The 14851-nt window shown below is 42.3% G+C and overlaps 1 protein-coding gene across 1 annotated transcript in view; it reads right to left on the reverse strand.

Annotated features, from left to right (window-relative positions):
• Positions 1–1288: 1288 nt before the first annotated feature.
• Positions 1289–14851, reverse strand: part of tnfaip8l1 (tumor necrosis factor, alpha-induced protein 8-like 1) — a 35687-nt gene continuing 22124 nt past the window's right edge. Inside the window, exons 2-3 of the mRNA XM_089001597.1 lie at positions 5792–6071; positions 1289–2195 (exon numbers count right to left, since the gene is read on the reverse strand). Of these exons, the coding sequence (XP_088857723.1) occupies positions 1907–2195; positions 5792–6063 (561 nt within the window). The 5' untranslated portion in view covers positions 6064–6071 and the 3' untranslated portion in view covers positions 1289–1906. The remainder of the gene's footprint in view (positions 2196–5791; positions 6072–14851) is intronic.

The raw sequence follows: 14851 nt of genomic DNA on the forward strand, positions 1-14851 counted from the left end.
TGCTGGCTTTAAAATCCTCAATAAGCGCCGAACTTCCAGGTTGCCGCATGGCGATATCGGAGTGAATTAGCCGTGCTTTCTCGCATATAATTGCTTTACGTGCTTTTGCCGGATTGCTGCCTTTCATTAATCCAAATTAACACAAGTTTTTCAACTTCTTCGATTTCCCGAGACCGTTGCTTTGACAGCACGGAAACACCTTTTGCAACAGACGCACCTTTGATGGCTTCTCTGTTGCGGAGGATGGTAGCAATGGTTGACTTAGCATATCCGTACTGGGCCGCTAAATCACAAAAACGCAGATCTCATTCGTGTTTTTCAATTATCTCCTTCTTCTCCTCGACAATAATCTTGTTTTGTGTCTTCTTCGGCTGAACACGAGCCTGTGGTGTTGTCTTTTTCAGTCCCATAACAGCAAAATTATCTGTAAAAAGCTCCTTGGAGGCAATCGACATTTGCATTCAGAGAAAGGGGGTGTGGAAAGGTGGGCCGGCCGGCTGGGGTGCTGTTCGTTCGTGTGCTTTTGTGTTCTTCCGCCGAAGATTACTTCGCCAGCCGTGGTGGGGGTGTGTATCGCGAAAAGTAGTGCTCATGCCAAGGTTTAATTTTCATAAATTTAACGTTCGTAAACCAAAATGTTCATAAGGTAAGGTGTTCGTAAACCGTGGCCCAACTGTATAAGCCTTAAACATACATTCCATACAAAATATATCACTGAAGCAACTTACAAAAACAAATTCATCTTATGAACGACCGTTCGGAACGTATCTCGTTCGTAAGTTGGGGAGCGTCTGTATCTGATGAATATGGGCAGTGTTTTCAACCTAAAAAAACACCAAGCGCAGTTTAAAAAAAATCTGCCAACTAGTACAACCATATTTGTCAGTACATCTCTATAGCAGCCAACCATCTGAGCTTTTGGTTGGCAAACTGGTTGTGTCTTGTGATTTCAATAGCAATTGGAGTCTTGTGAGAGAGAAGATCATTTGGCAAAACGAAATTGGCAATCATCTTCATTCTGTGTATTTGATAAAGGTTCATTCAGACGTTTTTTTTTACTTTTGGTGTCATTGCGATTTTCCGTGAGCGAATTCAGGTAGTAGAAGTGAAGATCGCCTCGCCGCACAATCTATTGCAGTCACAATGTTGACTCAGTGACAGACATCTGAGTCAGCGCAAAGACAACACACGTGGCGCCGACTCTTTTATATTCCAGGTCCCCTACGACCCAAATACTTCATCTTCATTGTGCTGGCTAGCAACCAGACTGTTCAGAAAAAAAGGGGGAAAAAATAGAAGCGGCTTTATTGATGACTTTGGAACAAAAAGCCCATGGCGTGAGGCCGAAGTTAAGATGTTTAGATATTTGAAAATGCAGGCTAAACAGGATTAATCTGCTTTGGTTCACATAGTTGCATTAATACAAGAAGAAAATACAGTACAGCGCTTTGTCAAGCTTGAGTGCAATAGTAGTTTAAAAAATAGATATAAAAAAGAGCTTTTATGTCCTGGGTATTTGGAAACGCTATAGAGATTTCTTTCCTCTCCAAGTTATTGTTTACAGAGATAAAACAGCCTGTTCAGGGATTCATTTCTTCTCAACTGAATGAGACGGTGAGCACTGTCCCCCTGGAAAGAGCAAGAAAGGTGTTGAAGGCGCAAACGCGCCGACGCGGCTTTCTTTTACATTCATTTGTACGAGCTTCGTTTGCTTCGAGACAAAGACAAAAAGGAAATCAGAAGATCTTTGGGCAAAATACAAAAAGAAAACAAAACAAAAGCACTTCAGTGTTATAATGTTTGACAGTTTTATGATTGTCACTTAAAACTCAAAATATCCCAGATGGGAGGTGGGAAGGGACGTGAAGAGGAGGAGTGGGGACGAGAGGGGGGGCTCAAGCAGTGGTCAGAGGTTTCCCTCGTCGAGCATCTTGTTGACGCCACTACAGATCCTCTGCAGGTGAGCACGATAAACCTCGGAGGGCCCGTACAGAGCGGCCAGGAAGTCGCAGTCGGCGAAGTGATTAAAAACGTGGTTGACGCGCGAGTGGCTCTTGGCCGTCAGGTGGCGTTTGATGGCCTGGTGGAGCAGTTCGCGGCAGTCGTTCAACAGGGCGCTCATGACGCGGCGGTCAAAGGTGAAGTCGATTTGGTGAAAACTGACCGCCGTCATGGCCAGTGTGTGGACTTTCTTCCTGCGAGACAAAAAAAAAAAAAAAAGACGGGCTGTCAGTCTACGGTCTTGACACAATCACGTCACTTTGCTATAAGTAGAAACTGCTGCGTTGTTCTTTTCTTTGTCAAACTTTGGACACCAACAGAAAGCATCAATGCTTGAAAGCAATTTCCTTTGTCTCCCCTTTGCCGACATCACGAAACTTCCACGCTCCTGCAAAGATATTCGACGTGATGCTGGAGTGGATCTTGGAATTGTCATCCATCAATGGAAATCCTACTTTTCTATACTGTGTATTTTGCAATTTTCATGAAAACAGGTGGACTGCACTTCTCAACCACTTAACTGATCGAGACACCACATCTGTCAATAAAACACACACACACGCACACACACACACACACACACACACACACAGACGCACGCACGCACACACACACACACACACACACACACACACACACAGACGCACGCACACACACACACACACACACACACACACACACACTCAATATTTTTTTAAAAGGTAAAAGTATACATTAACTTATTCACTGCCAGACGTGCAAAAACGTGTCCACTCCAGTGCCAGAATTTTTGTCATTGTCAATTGAATTCCAGGACCGACAGAATATTGAGTTTTGGGACTTCATAAACATTCAATGCAGCGCAAGAAACCTTGGACTCTCTTCTTTCATCAGAAAAAAAAGAGTTAATTCCTAAATTACATGGGTCTGGTGTTATATGAGCTCGAAATGAGGGTGCCAGTCCAAAATAAAATGCAATAGATCCATATTGGTTTATAAAGCACTTTAACAACAGCTGAAGCTGGAACTAGCGCTAACATGGACAAAAAGGAAATGCTGCCCCATTGTGGAAGGGAAAAACATTTCCAAAGGCCATGTCCAGCGCTTTATCAGCACCCAAAAAAAGAAACGAAACCCGAACAATTCAGGAATGGTGTTCTACGTCATATTTTCAATTCCCGAATAAATTTGTGAATGGCAGTGAATGAGTTAATCAGCATTGCGCTATGTAAATGAGCCTGAGTTAACTAAATGAAGCTAATTTTTATCACCAGTCCCTTGGGGCAAAAACAACCTAAAAGGAGAAGCATTAAAATCAAACAAACATTTAAAGAAATATTCAATAGTACTGAAAAAAACAGACATTTTGTGTACAAATAATAATCCTTCCACATGAAATCAATTTGGGCACAACTTCACCTACAGTATATTTAAATAAAGCCCAGCGGTCAAGTTCTTTGAGAGACTGTGGCTCTCCTTTCCCAGATGACAACAACATTCATATACCATATTTTCCGGTGTGTAAGGCGCACCCCATATGAATGGTGTTTTCAAACTTCATGTATACACGTACAGGACTACAATGAATGAAAAACGGTTTCCAAATATAATATATTAATATATACACTTCTTACGACTTCTTCTACTGGGTGAAATGGAGTCGATGGCTGTTAACAGCAGTTGCTAGATTTGTTGTGGCTCAATATTACTTCACATATATGGTGCACCTGCGTATAAGGCGCAGGGTCATCTTTTGAAGAAAATTCAAACTTTTGGTTGTGCCTTTTACACCGGAAAATACGGTAAATAAGAGTATTTCTAAACCCTTTACAAAAGCAATATATAAAGGATGCAAACTGAACCCCGAAAAAGCGGAGAAACAATGTTCTTACGCAACCAAGTGTCCTGACTTGCTGGATAACGACTGCGCAAACAAGTAGAGTATGTTTCGGAAAGGAGGCACTTAGTTCCTGTTTGATTCAATTAGAGGACGATGAAGTCAAGACCAAAACATCTGCTTGGGCTACGGGCGAAACAATGGCAGTCCGACCGAGCGTGTCAATAGGATACATGCTATCGTGGTTTCCTTGTTCCGTTTACAGATAAGCTTGTCGTCGTATCAGGACTGGCCTACTGATTTGGATGTGGACTCAAAAGACCAGCTCAAGACCTGGAAAGGTTTGGCTTGGCAAGATAAGTGATTGGACAATACCATCTACGTACACGTATGGGTCTGCTTTTCTGCTTCTGCTTGGCATACTTTGAAGAATAAATAGAGAACAATGTGATTTTTCGCCCAGCTTTTATTTTACATTGGTCTGCCTTTGTTTTGAGCAGAAAACGTATATTAAGATTAAGTTTATGTTTATGGTTTATGTGGAGATTATTTCAGAGAAAAAGCTAGAAAATTAATGATTGTTTAGCAAATCAAAGCAGATGTTTGCAAATATTTGACTTTGATTCAACCCCAAAGGTGGCCTGCTTCTCTGGAGAAGTACGGACATTGTTTTGACTGTCGTGAAGCAGGAATTTCTTAGTTGCCATATAACCCAATCCCATCTCCTAAATCTTGCTTATATTCACGTTAATTTGATTTTGACTGTGGTAATTATGGCCTCGCCTCAGACAATGTTTATTGTTGTTGTTTTTTTAAACTCGAAGCAAAATTGCGCCTAATCTGAACATTTTTGAGTGCACGCTGTAAATCAACTCATGAAGTCATTATTTACATTTCCACTGTATGGAATACATTATTTGGGAATTGTAAATATGACAGAGCGCCATTCCCGAATTTGTCGGGATTAGTTTTTTCTTTTTTTGGGTGCCGATAAAGCGCTGGCCCTGGCCTCTGGCAATGTTTTTCCCCTTCCACAAAGGAATGTTTTTCCCTTTTTACATGTTAGTGCTTTGTTCTAGCTTCAGCTGTTGTGAAAGCGCTATATAAACCAATATGTATGTATTGCATTGTATTTTGGACAGCTGCCCTCGTTTCAAGCTCATATAACTCAAGACCCATATAATTTAGGAATTAACTCTTTTTTTCTGATGAAAGAAGAGAGCCGATGGTTTCTTACGCTGCATTGACTGTTTATGTAGTCCTGAAACTCAATATTCTGTGGGTCCTGGAATTCGAGTGACAATGACAAAAACCCTGGCACTGGGGTGACACATTTTTGCACATCGTCTGGCAGTAAATTAGTTACAAAAACACTTTCAAATTAATGTGACAAATTTCTTAATGTGGGGTCAATCTAAACCTTGTATGAGTCTGAAGGTCGACGCAATTTGCGATAAGACTTCTAGGCAAGGAGGGGAGGCGAACTGCTTCATGTATAGCACATTTATTTAAGTGCATTGCTCTATGACATTGCTATCAAAGTCAAGGCCCTGGGGCCAAATCTGGCTCACCACATACTTTTATGCGGCCCGCGAAAGCAAATGAAACTCATGATGCTTGCTAAAGTCCAAACTAAAATTTCAAATTGTCGTGCGTAAACCACAATAACAGTCATTATTCTTGACTTCAAATTTGAAACTAGTTATGCATTTATTTGTTGTGCTCTCCGTATGTAATATGTGGAGGAAATTAAACATTTTAATGGTTTCCCCAAATTTATAACGGTCCTTGGGAGGAAACCGTAACTACAATGCACTGCGAGACTATTAAAGGCAAATCCAATCCAATGTAGCCCGCGGCAAAAATGAGTTTGACACCCCTGCCCTATGCCATAAATGTACTGTACTGCATACATAAGATAGTAACACACTCTGAAATGTATTTATCAATTGCTGACTGATCTTTGGTGCCCACCTGAAGTTCTCCACGAGGATCAGCTCGTCACCATTGAACTGGTTGTTCCTGTAGAGGACACCCAACTTCACCACCATTTTGATCAGGTTCTTGATGATCTTCTGGGACTCTTTGCGGTTGCGTGTGTACTCCTTCGTAACCCGGTAGAGCTCGTCCAACACTTCACTGCTGGTATCGTCGATGAAAAGGTTGGCTATGCTCTTGGTGGCCATCTTGCTCATCAGCTTCTTCTGCGCCTGAAGGGCCAAACTCTTTGTGCTGAAGGAGTCCATGGCCAACGCTGAGGGCAAGAGAGGACAGCTAAGTGAAATGGTTACGGGCTATGCGTGCATATGATACAAATCGATACACATTTCCTAGCTCAGTTGGAATAGGTATTTAAACAGACTATTTCTTCATGCGGCAATTTGTGACGATACCGATCACTCATTTTCCTCCTTGTTGCGCAAAGAAATATCATTCGATTCCCGTCCCTGAAGTGAAATGTGTTTATCGCAAAAGAAAGGGGAAGTGTGCTGAGTGCTAGAAATGGGTCTCGAGAATTGCAGCGTGTGAGGCTGGTGCAAATAAAACGCCACATTAAGCGCCGGGCCGAAATCTTTCGTCTCTATAAGATAATGAGCCATGACAGCTTTCAAATGAGACCCCGCCATCTTGTGGCTGGTGGCCTACAAGCTAGTTAGAGAAGAAGTCATCATAATGCATGTGGACATCTCATCTCGTAACACACTCAGAGGCATCTCAAGGCATACGCGAGGGGGAACTTGGCGGGAGACAGAAGCGTCACTCATTCCCGATATATATATATATATATATATATATACAGTAAAGTCTCGTTATATCGATATTCAAGGGAGTCCGAAAAAATATCGATATAACCGGGACTATCGATATATCCGACCCTGTTTGCATGTAATTTTCTCCGTGCGTGCATAGAAATAGTATCGATATAACCGGGACTATCGATATATCCGATATCGATATAACGAGACTTTACTGTATATATATATATATATACAGTCTCGTTATATCGATATTCAAGGGAGTCCGAAAAAATATCGATATAACCGGGACTATCGATATATCCGACCCTGTTTGCATGTAATTTTCTCTGTGCGTGCATAGAAATAGTGTCGATATAACCGGGACAATCGATATATCCGATATCGATATAACGAGACTTTACTGTATATCATTGGATTGGCTTTGCCTTTATTAGTCTTGCAGTGGAGAAATTTACATTTCACAGCAGCAAAGTTATGAAAGAAATGAAAGCTACTTGAGCGGTACGAGGCTGGGAAATGGTGAGGGTCAGGGCGTCTGCCAACAGCCTCAACCCCCCGCCCCCTCCTCTCTCCATCGCCCAAATCAAATGAGTCGGTAGCCCTCACCCTGCCAGCAGCTCAGGCTCAAAGCGTTCCGCGGGTCATCCCTTCAGGTTTGTACATTCTGTTTGTGAAAAATAAAATGAATCTGTTTTCCTGTGAACTCCTTCTCTCACCCGCATAGATCTCAGAGGATAGTACATGAAAATAAACAAGCAACCAAAATCCTTTTTCCCCCGAAGGGTTTTTCAATGTCAGCACAAAGAGAATGAATAAAAACGTCTGCAATTTTCCTGCATGGGAAAGTGCACATCTGACTTCAGATGGCCTCAACATAATGAATAACAAGTCCATTTTGTTTATGATGTGTGGGCTATGACTACCCGGGACTTCACAACATCAGCTGGTCATATCCAGGGCTTGAACTCTAATCCGTGTCATTATGACGGACGACACACCGTTTTGAGGTTAAGGATGGCTCGCAATGAACTAGTCTTTGCACAAGAGGACACGCTGAGTTCTCACCACATTTTTTTACCGAGTTGAAAACATCTCATGCCCAAACCCGGCAAAACAGGCCAGCTGTAACATTGGAAAAGCAAACCCGTGGACACTTTGACATCAATTGCCGTTGAGAGCAGCCAGCAGTAGTGCATTAAATGTCAGCCTCCTCGAAAGGCTGACAACGGGTTGTTTAGCCTTCCTCATTCTTATTCCACAAATACAAATAGTGTGTTTAGACATGTGGTGGCCACATAGAAAAAACAATCGCAAAAACATTTTGGACTCTTGGAGATCTTATTACTTTGGGTGGTTGAGGACTGATATCTGGGATGAGTATCTAGGGACCTTATTTCTTGTGGTTGTTCTACTTGTCATCGCATTGATGGATGACAGAAGGTTTTTGTTATTTTTTTGTATCTGTGATATGCATCTTTGGCCATCCTAAAATGACCACTAAAGTGCAATTTCTTTCTTTCAGTACACGTTTGTACGATTTATACTAATGCTTTAAAGTGAATTATAAGCGTGTTGCTACCAAAATGAATGTTTGTTTGCTGATTCCATTTGGATGGTATGATGACTGTTTGCATTCCAGGATTTTAGGCATATACATGTAGCTACTAAACACATTTGCCTGCTTTTAGCGACAAACAAAATTATGTTTTTATCGTTCTATTCATTAGTAAGATATATTTTCCTTTTGAATGCAAAACAGGCACGTTCACCTGTGTCTATTACACAAAGCGCTAGACTCACTTGTTGCTCACCTTTTTGTACTTCAATTTACTGGCATTTTGTAAAATTAAAGTTCATCCATCCACATTTACTTGTAATCCATTCATTATTGATTTTGAATGGGTTAAAAGGAAAACAGTCTCACTTACTGATAGAGAATAGACGGAATGCTTGGTTGGCCAAACACGTGTGACCACAACGGTATACAATGGAGCACAGAGAAGTTGGGCTCACTTTGATATGAACAGACCCAGCCTGTTAAACTGTCATCCTTTAGTTAGACCCAGGGCGGAAAGGAGTATTTGGTACACTCCTGCACAAAAAGATATCATTAGCCAGGTTACAAATCTATCAGTTCTGGGAAAGGCCACTCATTACAATGTCTATATTCTGTTGGTTTATGCATGTTGGTGCATGTACCAGGGGACGACTTGGAGGGGTGCGCATGACGTCCAGGGTGTGGTTTTCAAATCAAGAAGGGAGCGTCACTTGAATTTGCATATACTCTCAATAAAAAGCTTGGCAGGGGCTGCGGAGGTTGGATGTCAAGCGCACAAAAGGGCTTCATGAAAACTGCGCCCCCAGCCGGCAGTAAAGACAATCTTCTTGTGTTGGAGCCTTTGGTCAAAGTGTCCGAGCAAACATCTCTGACACTCAAAATTTTGGATCAACAAACATTTGAGTTACAAAGGCAGGCATGAATCAAATGGAAGTCATGTGTCAAGATAGCAGTGTAAAAAGCACTTAAACCAACAGCACCTTCTGGAATGTTACCATCAGTTTTGGGCTCACGTTGGTGAAGCGTGATCTTGACAGGGATTCCTTGGAAGGGAGGCATTAAGCCAAAGTGTTAATATGCAGCTTTGCGTGCAACGGCAAAGACAAACAGCAAAGGCGAAGAAGTGCAAGACACATCCTCGGCCTCCCTGGGGCCAAATATGTAGAACAGGCTCAGATCGAACACCCTTGCCATGCGTAGACGGGAGCCACGGATTAAGCGGCAATGATTTGAGTCAATAATGGAGTCACACGCAACCCCTCCACGTGGATGTCATTCTAAATTCTCTGCATGTTTTTTATGGGGCAATCCTGCACGTTTGAGACCAATTACAGCCAAAATGAGATGTCGATTGTGATGTATTATTATTACTTTTTTTTATATTCAAGTTCATATTAAAAACGTACGGCTTCAGTGTGACTTTCACTCCCTCTTTCTCATTGCAATGCCTCTCTAAGAATATCAATAAGACTCCTTAGAGAGTGTCAGCAGGATGCTTCCCAGGGAGGAAGACACGAGGGGAAGAAGGAGGAGGTGGTGGTGGGAGGAAGGGTGTGGGGAGTGATAGCGAGAGACGAGGGCTTGAACGCTCCTGCTGGTGGAGTCAGCTGCGACATATCAATTTTCAGCCAGCATGGGGGTGAACCTAGGTGTTCAACGAAGGGGCATTTATATACAGACCCCCGTCCAATCTACTTTCATCTCTCCTTTCTCTTTGCATCTACTGGTCGTAGATTCTCTAGCACCTCAGCGTCAGGCTGCACTTGTTACCGGATATCCTGCACTGATGCAACGTGTGTGAAACAGATAACAAGGAGGAAGCTAATGATCCGACGGACATAAAAGAAGAAAAAAAACACAACAACTACAAGGAAAACAAACCCAGAGTGAATTTGCTTTCATTGTGCACGATAAGTCACAATCTCATCTTTTTAATCACAAAAAGTAGAGTCACTTTTCGGCATACTTAGCAGTATTAACCTCATCGTCGCAGCCTTCCTGAAGGACGAATCACCGTGTCGCAAAAGTGCGATAATGGATCATGTTTGCACAACCGTCTCTTAAGATTCACATTGCTCTGTTTCATGCGCCCTCACCGGGGACTGCCGTCATCTAAAGCTGTCAACTTGGTGTAGCTTGTTGATGAGCAAAAGGGGAAGAAAATTAAAAAAACGATGAGGAAAGGAGAACGTAGCCACAAATACAAACACTTTCAACCTAAGAGTGTTATACGTCAGGTTCCATCTTGCGAGGATGGAATATGTTCCAATATGGCTTTTGCCTCCCTTCATCTATTGCCCTACTGAGAGAAAAATGAAGACTTCACAAGGGGAAGAAAAAAATCATTCCCCATGGGACAAGTGCTCAGAATGATGAAAATACTGTGGATGGAAGATGTTTCCCGGTGACATACTGGAGCAGCATGACTGGTTTCAGGCCAAATTCAGATATCTATCTTCTTACAATGCGTGTGAACCTGATACGCTGGCCACAGTGTCCCCTTGAAAATGTATTAACAGTGTCCCCACAAGAGCTCCACTGTCCACATCGCAATGGATCAACAGTGTGTCCATGTCCACTTTTTCTTGACTGTGTCCCCCCCCTCCACAAGATCTCAACAGTGCACTTGCAGTGCCCCTATGGTCTCTGCATAGTCTGTTCTTTGTATTTCTACATTGTATTCATCGTGTCGCGTCTCCATGATTTCCTTACTCTGTCCCCACACATTACACTCCCCTAATCAGCAGACAGTAACACCTTTGTGGACAAACGTTATTGGGTCAAAACGAGATGAAAACGCACTTCCTGTATGAGCCGTACGGTTTAAAATGAAATAGAGTTAACTTTTCCAAACCAATGATTGCAAATGTCGCCGATGTGAGTCTCTTGTGTGCTCTGTTCTTTTTCCTCACGACTCAACCACCGAGAGGACAGAGACAAGAATCCAAAGCAGCCCTGCGTGTTCCTGTGTTTTACCCACAAATGAGCGACATCAACATCTCATCTCTTCAATATGTCACTATAGTGCCACTTAACTTATTCGCTGCCATTCACGATTTTTTTTTTAGGGAATTGAAAAGTGTGACGTGGATCGCCATTCCCAAATTTGTTTTGGTTTTGATTTTTCTTGCTTGGGGGTGCCAATAAAGTGTTGGTCAGACCTCTGGCAATGTTTTTCCCTTCCACGAGGGGGCAGCGTTTGCCTTTTGTCCATGTTAACGCTTTGTTACAACTTCAGCTGTTGTTAAAGCGCTATATAAATCAACATGCATGTATTGTATTGTATTTTGTACAGCGGCCCCCATTTCAATCTTAGATAACTCCAGATCAGTATAATTTAGCAATTAGTCTGAGGTTTCTTATGAATTGAATGTTTATGTGGTCATAAAACAATATTCTGTGGGCCATGGAATTTGAGTGACAATGACAAAAACCCTGGCACAGGACACATTGTCTGGCAGTGAATAAATTAATGTGCGTAAATTGATTTTCTGTCTCAGTTAGCAATTCCACTCTCTTGTTTTGTCCACCAAAATCTTTCTACTGTGTCCCTTCTGTCTCTCTTTCCCCTCATGTTTCTTCACGTTATCATGTTTCTGCTCTGCTTTCCCAATGTCTTGTCTACGTCACCATACTCTTGCCCCCGGTGACTCCAAGAGGTCTCAGTTTGCGTCAGTTTGTTCAAAGGGCTAATGCAGGATTCAAAGGCCATTCCACTGAAAGATGGTGAAGACACTATGCCAGACATGTCCAAAATCCGGCCCAGGGGCCAAATGCAGCCAATGGTTGATTTATAACCGACACACAGCCTCCGTCATAAAATCAATAACGTTTGGCAGTCGCACCTTTACATGCATGTGCTAAGTGCTGCCATCTAGTGGCTCAATTAAAAACTGAAAATTAGTATATGAGTAATTGAGTGAAGGAGCCCCCCAAATGTCGAAAATGGTGATTTTCATTTTTTTTACATATTGCAAAAGGGCGAAAATCAACAAATGAACAATTACTTCTGTTCAACTGTTACCAAAAAGTGTTAAAAAGTTAAGTGAATATTCAATTTCAATTGTCAATGTCAATTCAATTTTGCCAGGCAGGTTTCAAATGAACCCAAACACATGCTTCAGATAGCTGAAATTAAAATAAAAAAGTGAATGTGAAACGCAAAGTGGTTCTCTGAAATGTATTTAAATTAATTGCTGTATAGAACGTCTGCCATAGTTGGCCCCCCTACATTTCAACACCCCTTTGCTAAACGTTTGGACACCCCTGCACTATGCAGCATGTATGATAATCCCAACCCACTGTGGTGAAAATGGCACGGAAACACAAACATTTCAAGAATAGCTTACAAAACATGATTCATCGAAGTGATACGCGACCTCTTCCCACGTGAGACGGGCTGTCATGTGATAGTTCAGCAAGCCGGAGTCACAGCCACAGACTCACACCCTCATTCAGGTGCAGAAGGCTCGCTGAAGGGCTGTGAGAAAAAAACAAGCTTATTGGTCAAGTGAAGGAAGAAAGAAGATTAAAAATAAAAGGTAGCTGTGCCAAAAACAACATTGCTTGTAAAGAGTAGAAAAGAAATGGATGTGAGCAGGATGTGAATATGAACCACGAGGCAGAATAAGAATCTTGTGTTTGCGTCAGAAGCACTTGCTTGTCAATCAGAGATCTACGGAGGTATGACAAGGTGACGACAGAGGGGCAGAAAGTCTCCAGACGAAGAAACGGAAGCTTCAAAACAGACCGGCTTGGGGAGAAAAATCAATATGGGATGTTTCCCTCCCGTGTTTTGACACAACAAACACTCGGGGAGGGTTTGAAGGACTTTCCATGACGCTTTATGCTACAAGTGATTTGGTTGATTGCAGCAGAAAATGTCACGACCGGCAAGCTCTTGGGGGAACTCTGGCTTGAAGTCTTGTCACGTGGAGCAGGGCACTGTGACCCTGAAAAGAGACATCAGTCCTTGAAGTGGGGAAGAGGGTGTTTCGGAGGATTTACTGCTCAAACATTCTCAAGAGTCATAAATCATTTCAGAATTATGCGCTGCATAAACACAAACAAGCTGATAACCAGCAGCTGACATCCATTTTCTTTTCTGGTAATGGCTGAATTCGGTATATTATGGTCAGCTGAAATCCTATTTATTTGTATTTATTTATTTGTGTTTATTTATGTGTATTTATTATTTAGTTATTTTTAACTCCAGGCATATCAAAATAAAAACCACTCTTCTTTGGTTCAGCCTCTTTTCAAAAACACAAAGGAACACGGCCGCCAATGGCTTGATAAATACAAAATAGCAAAACGTCAAGATGCTCAACAGGCGCACAAGCACAATCAACGGAGAGCGGAAGCGGGCGTTTACGAAAGCACCCATACGCACGTTATTTCCATGTTGATTATTAAATTTAAATATCAAAACCCTCAGGGAAACACTTCAACAACGGCCTAGCTCGAAAAACACGAGGCAATAATCAAATGAATTGTTGTCAACTCGAATGATCTTTCCGATGAAAAGGGCAGATTGACATTGATGGATCAAAAGAATTTTGATGATTGTGGGATTGATTTTGAGGTCATGGTGTCCTTAAAGGGTCATCGCTTTCACCGACTTCGGATCCAGGAGGGGAGCCCTGTTGCGTCACACTTGTGTATGATTTTGAAGTGCGCTTTTCAACCCTTTCATGTCTTTCAATTCCTTGATGTCCTTGATGTGCGTCTCACCCTGACGCATAGCACACGCTTGAAAATTGTATAAAAGGAGCTGTCGCGGGACAGAGAGATTGGGCGAACCACGGGGCAGAATCAGCTCAGACTCATCTCGGACTCAGACCCAGTCAGACGCACCGCTCGCAGAGACCTGCTCAGCATCGCACGGAGTTTCACAGCACGACTTGCTCGACTCTACGCCACGATCAAGCTCTTTATTGGCAGAGTCATCGACACCGCATTTAGTGATCCAGGGCCTGCAGAACTGATTGTGAAGGCGTACAGGTAGATTTCTGACCCTGGTAACAAATGATAGCTGAAATGTGATTGGTTAAATGCTTAAATACGAAAACACACATCTGGAAGCAACACAACAGGGGAAAAGCAATGAAAGAAAGCCGAAAGACAATTTGGAATTATTTAATGAGAATTTATGGACAAAATATAATTAACATCAGTCTATGATTCAGGTATTTTTAGGCCAACAGAGAAGGACTTGCAGGCCCTGAAGGCCCACCGCTGCTTGAAGATAGCCAAGAGCATAATTAGGCCTTGAGTGATTTCATAACTTTTTCTGCACAAAAGGGAGTTGTAAAAACTGACATTTTGGATCTACTAGAAGACCAACACGGTTTAAAACTTTGAATTTAAATTGATGGATTACTCAGGGGGGATAAGTGCATTGATTGGGAGCGCTGAGAGTGAGCCTGCATGTTTGGTTGTGATTAAAGTTGGACTGAGAAATCCTGAATGAGAAAACTCCCATCCACAAACTGCTGCCCCGGCGGCTGCATGACATAATCCACCACCCCCCCCTCCGCTCGGAGAGAAACAATAGACAATCGCACTAGTTATATAAAAGGTGCATCCGTGCTTTGTGTTCAAACATAAGCGCTGCAATGAGCATCGCTAACAGCTGGAGATGAGAATGAGAGTCAGTTTACAAATGTTGTCTCTCGTCAACTTTGGTCAAAGGCTTCACCGCAGATGCCGTGATTT

The sequence above is a fragment of the Hippocampus bargibanti genome, linkage group LG07, assembly GCF_051943395.1.
Source record: "Hippocampus bargibanti isolate YZ-2025 linkage group LG07, ASM5194339v1, whole genome shotgun sequence".
In the NCBI taxonomy this organism is placed as follows: Eukaryota; Metazoa; Chordata; class Actinopteri; order Syngnathiformes; family Syngnathidae; genus Hippocampus; species Hippocampus bargibanti.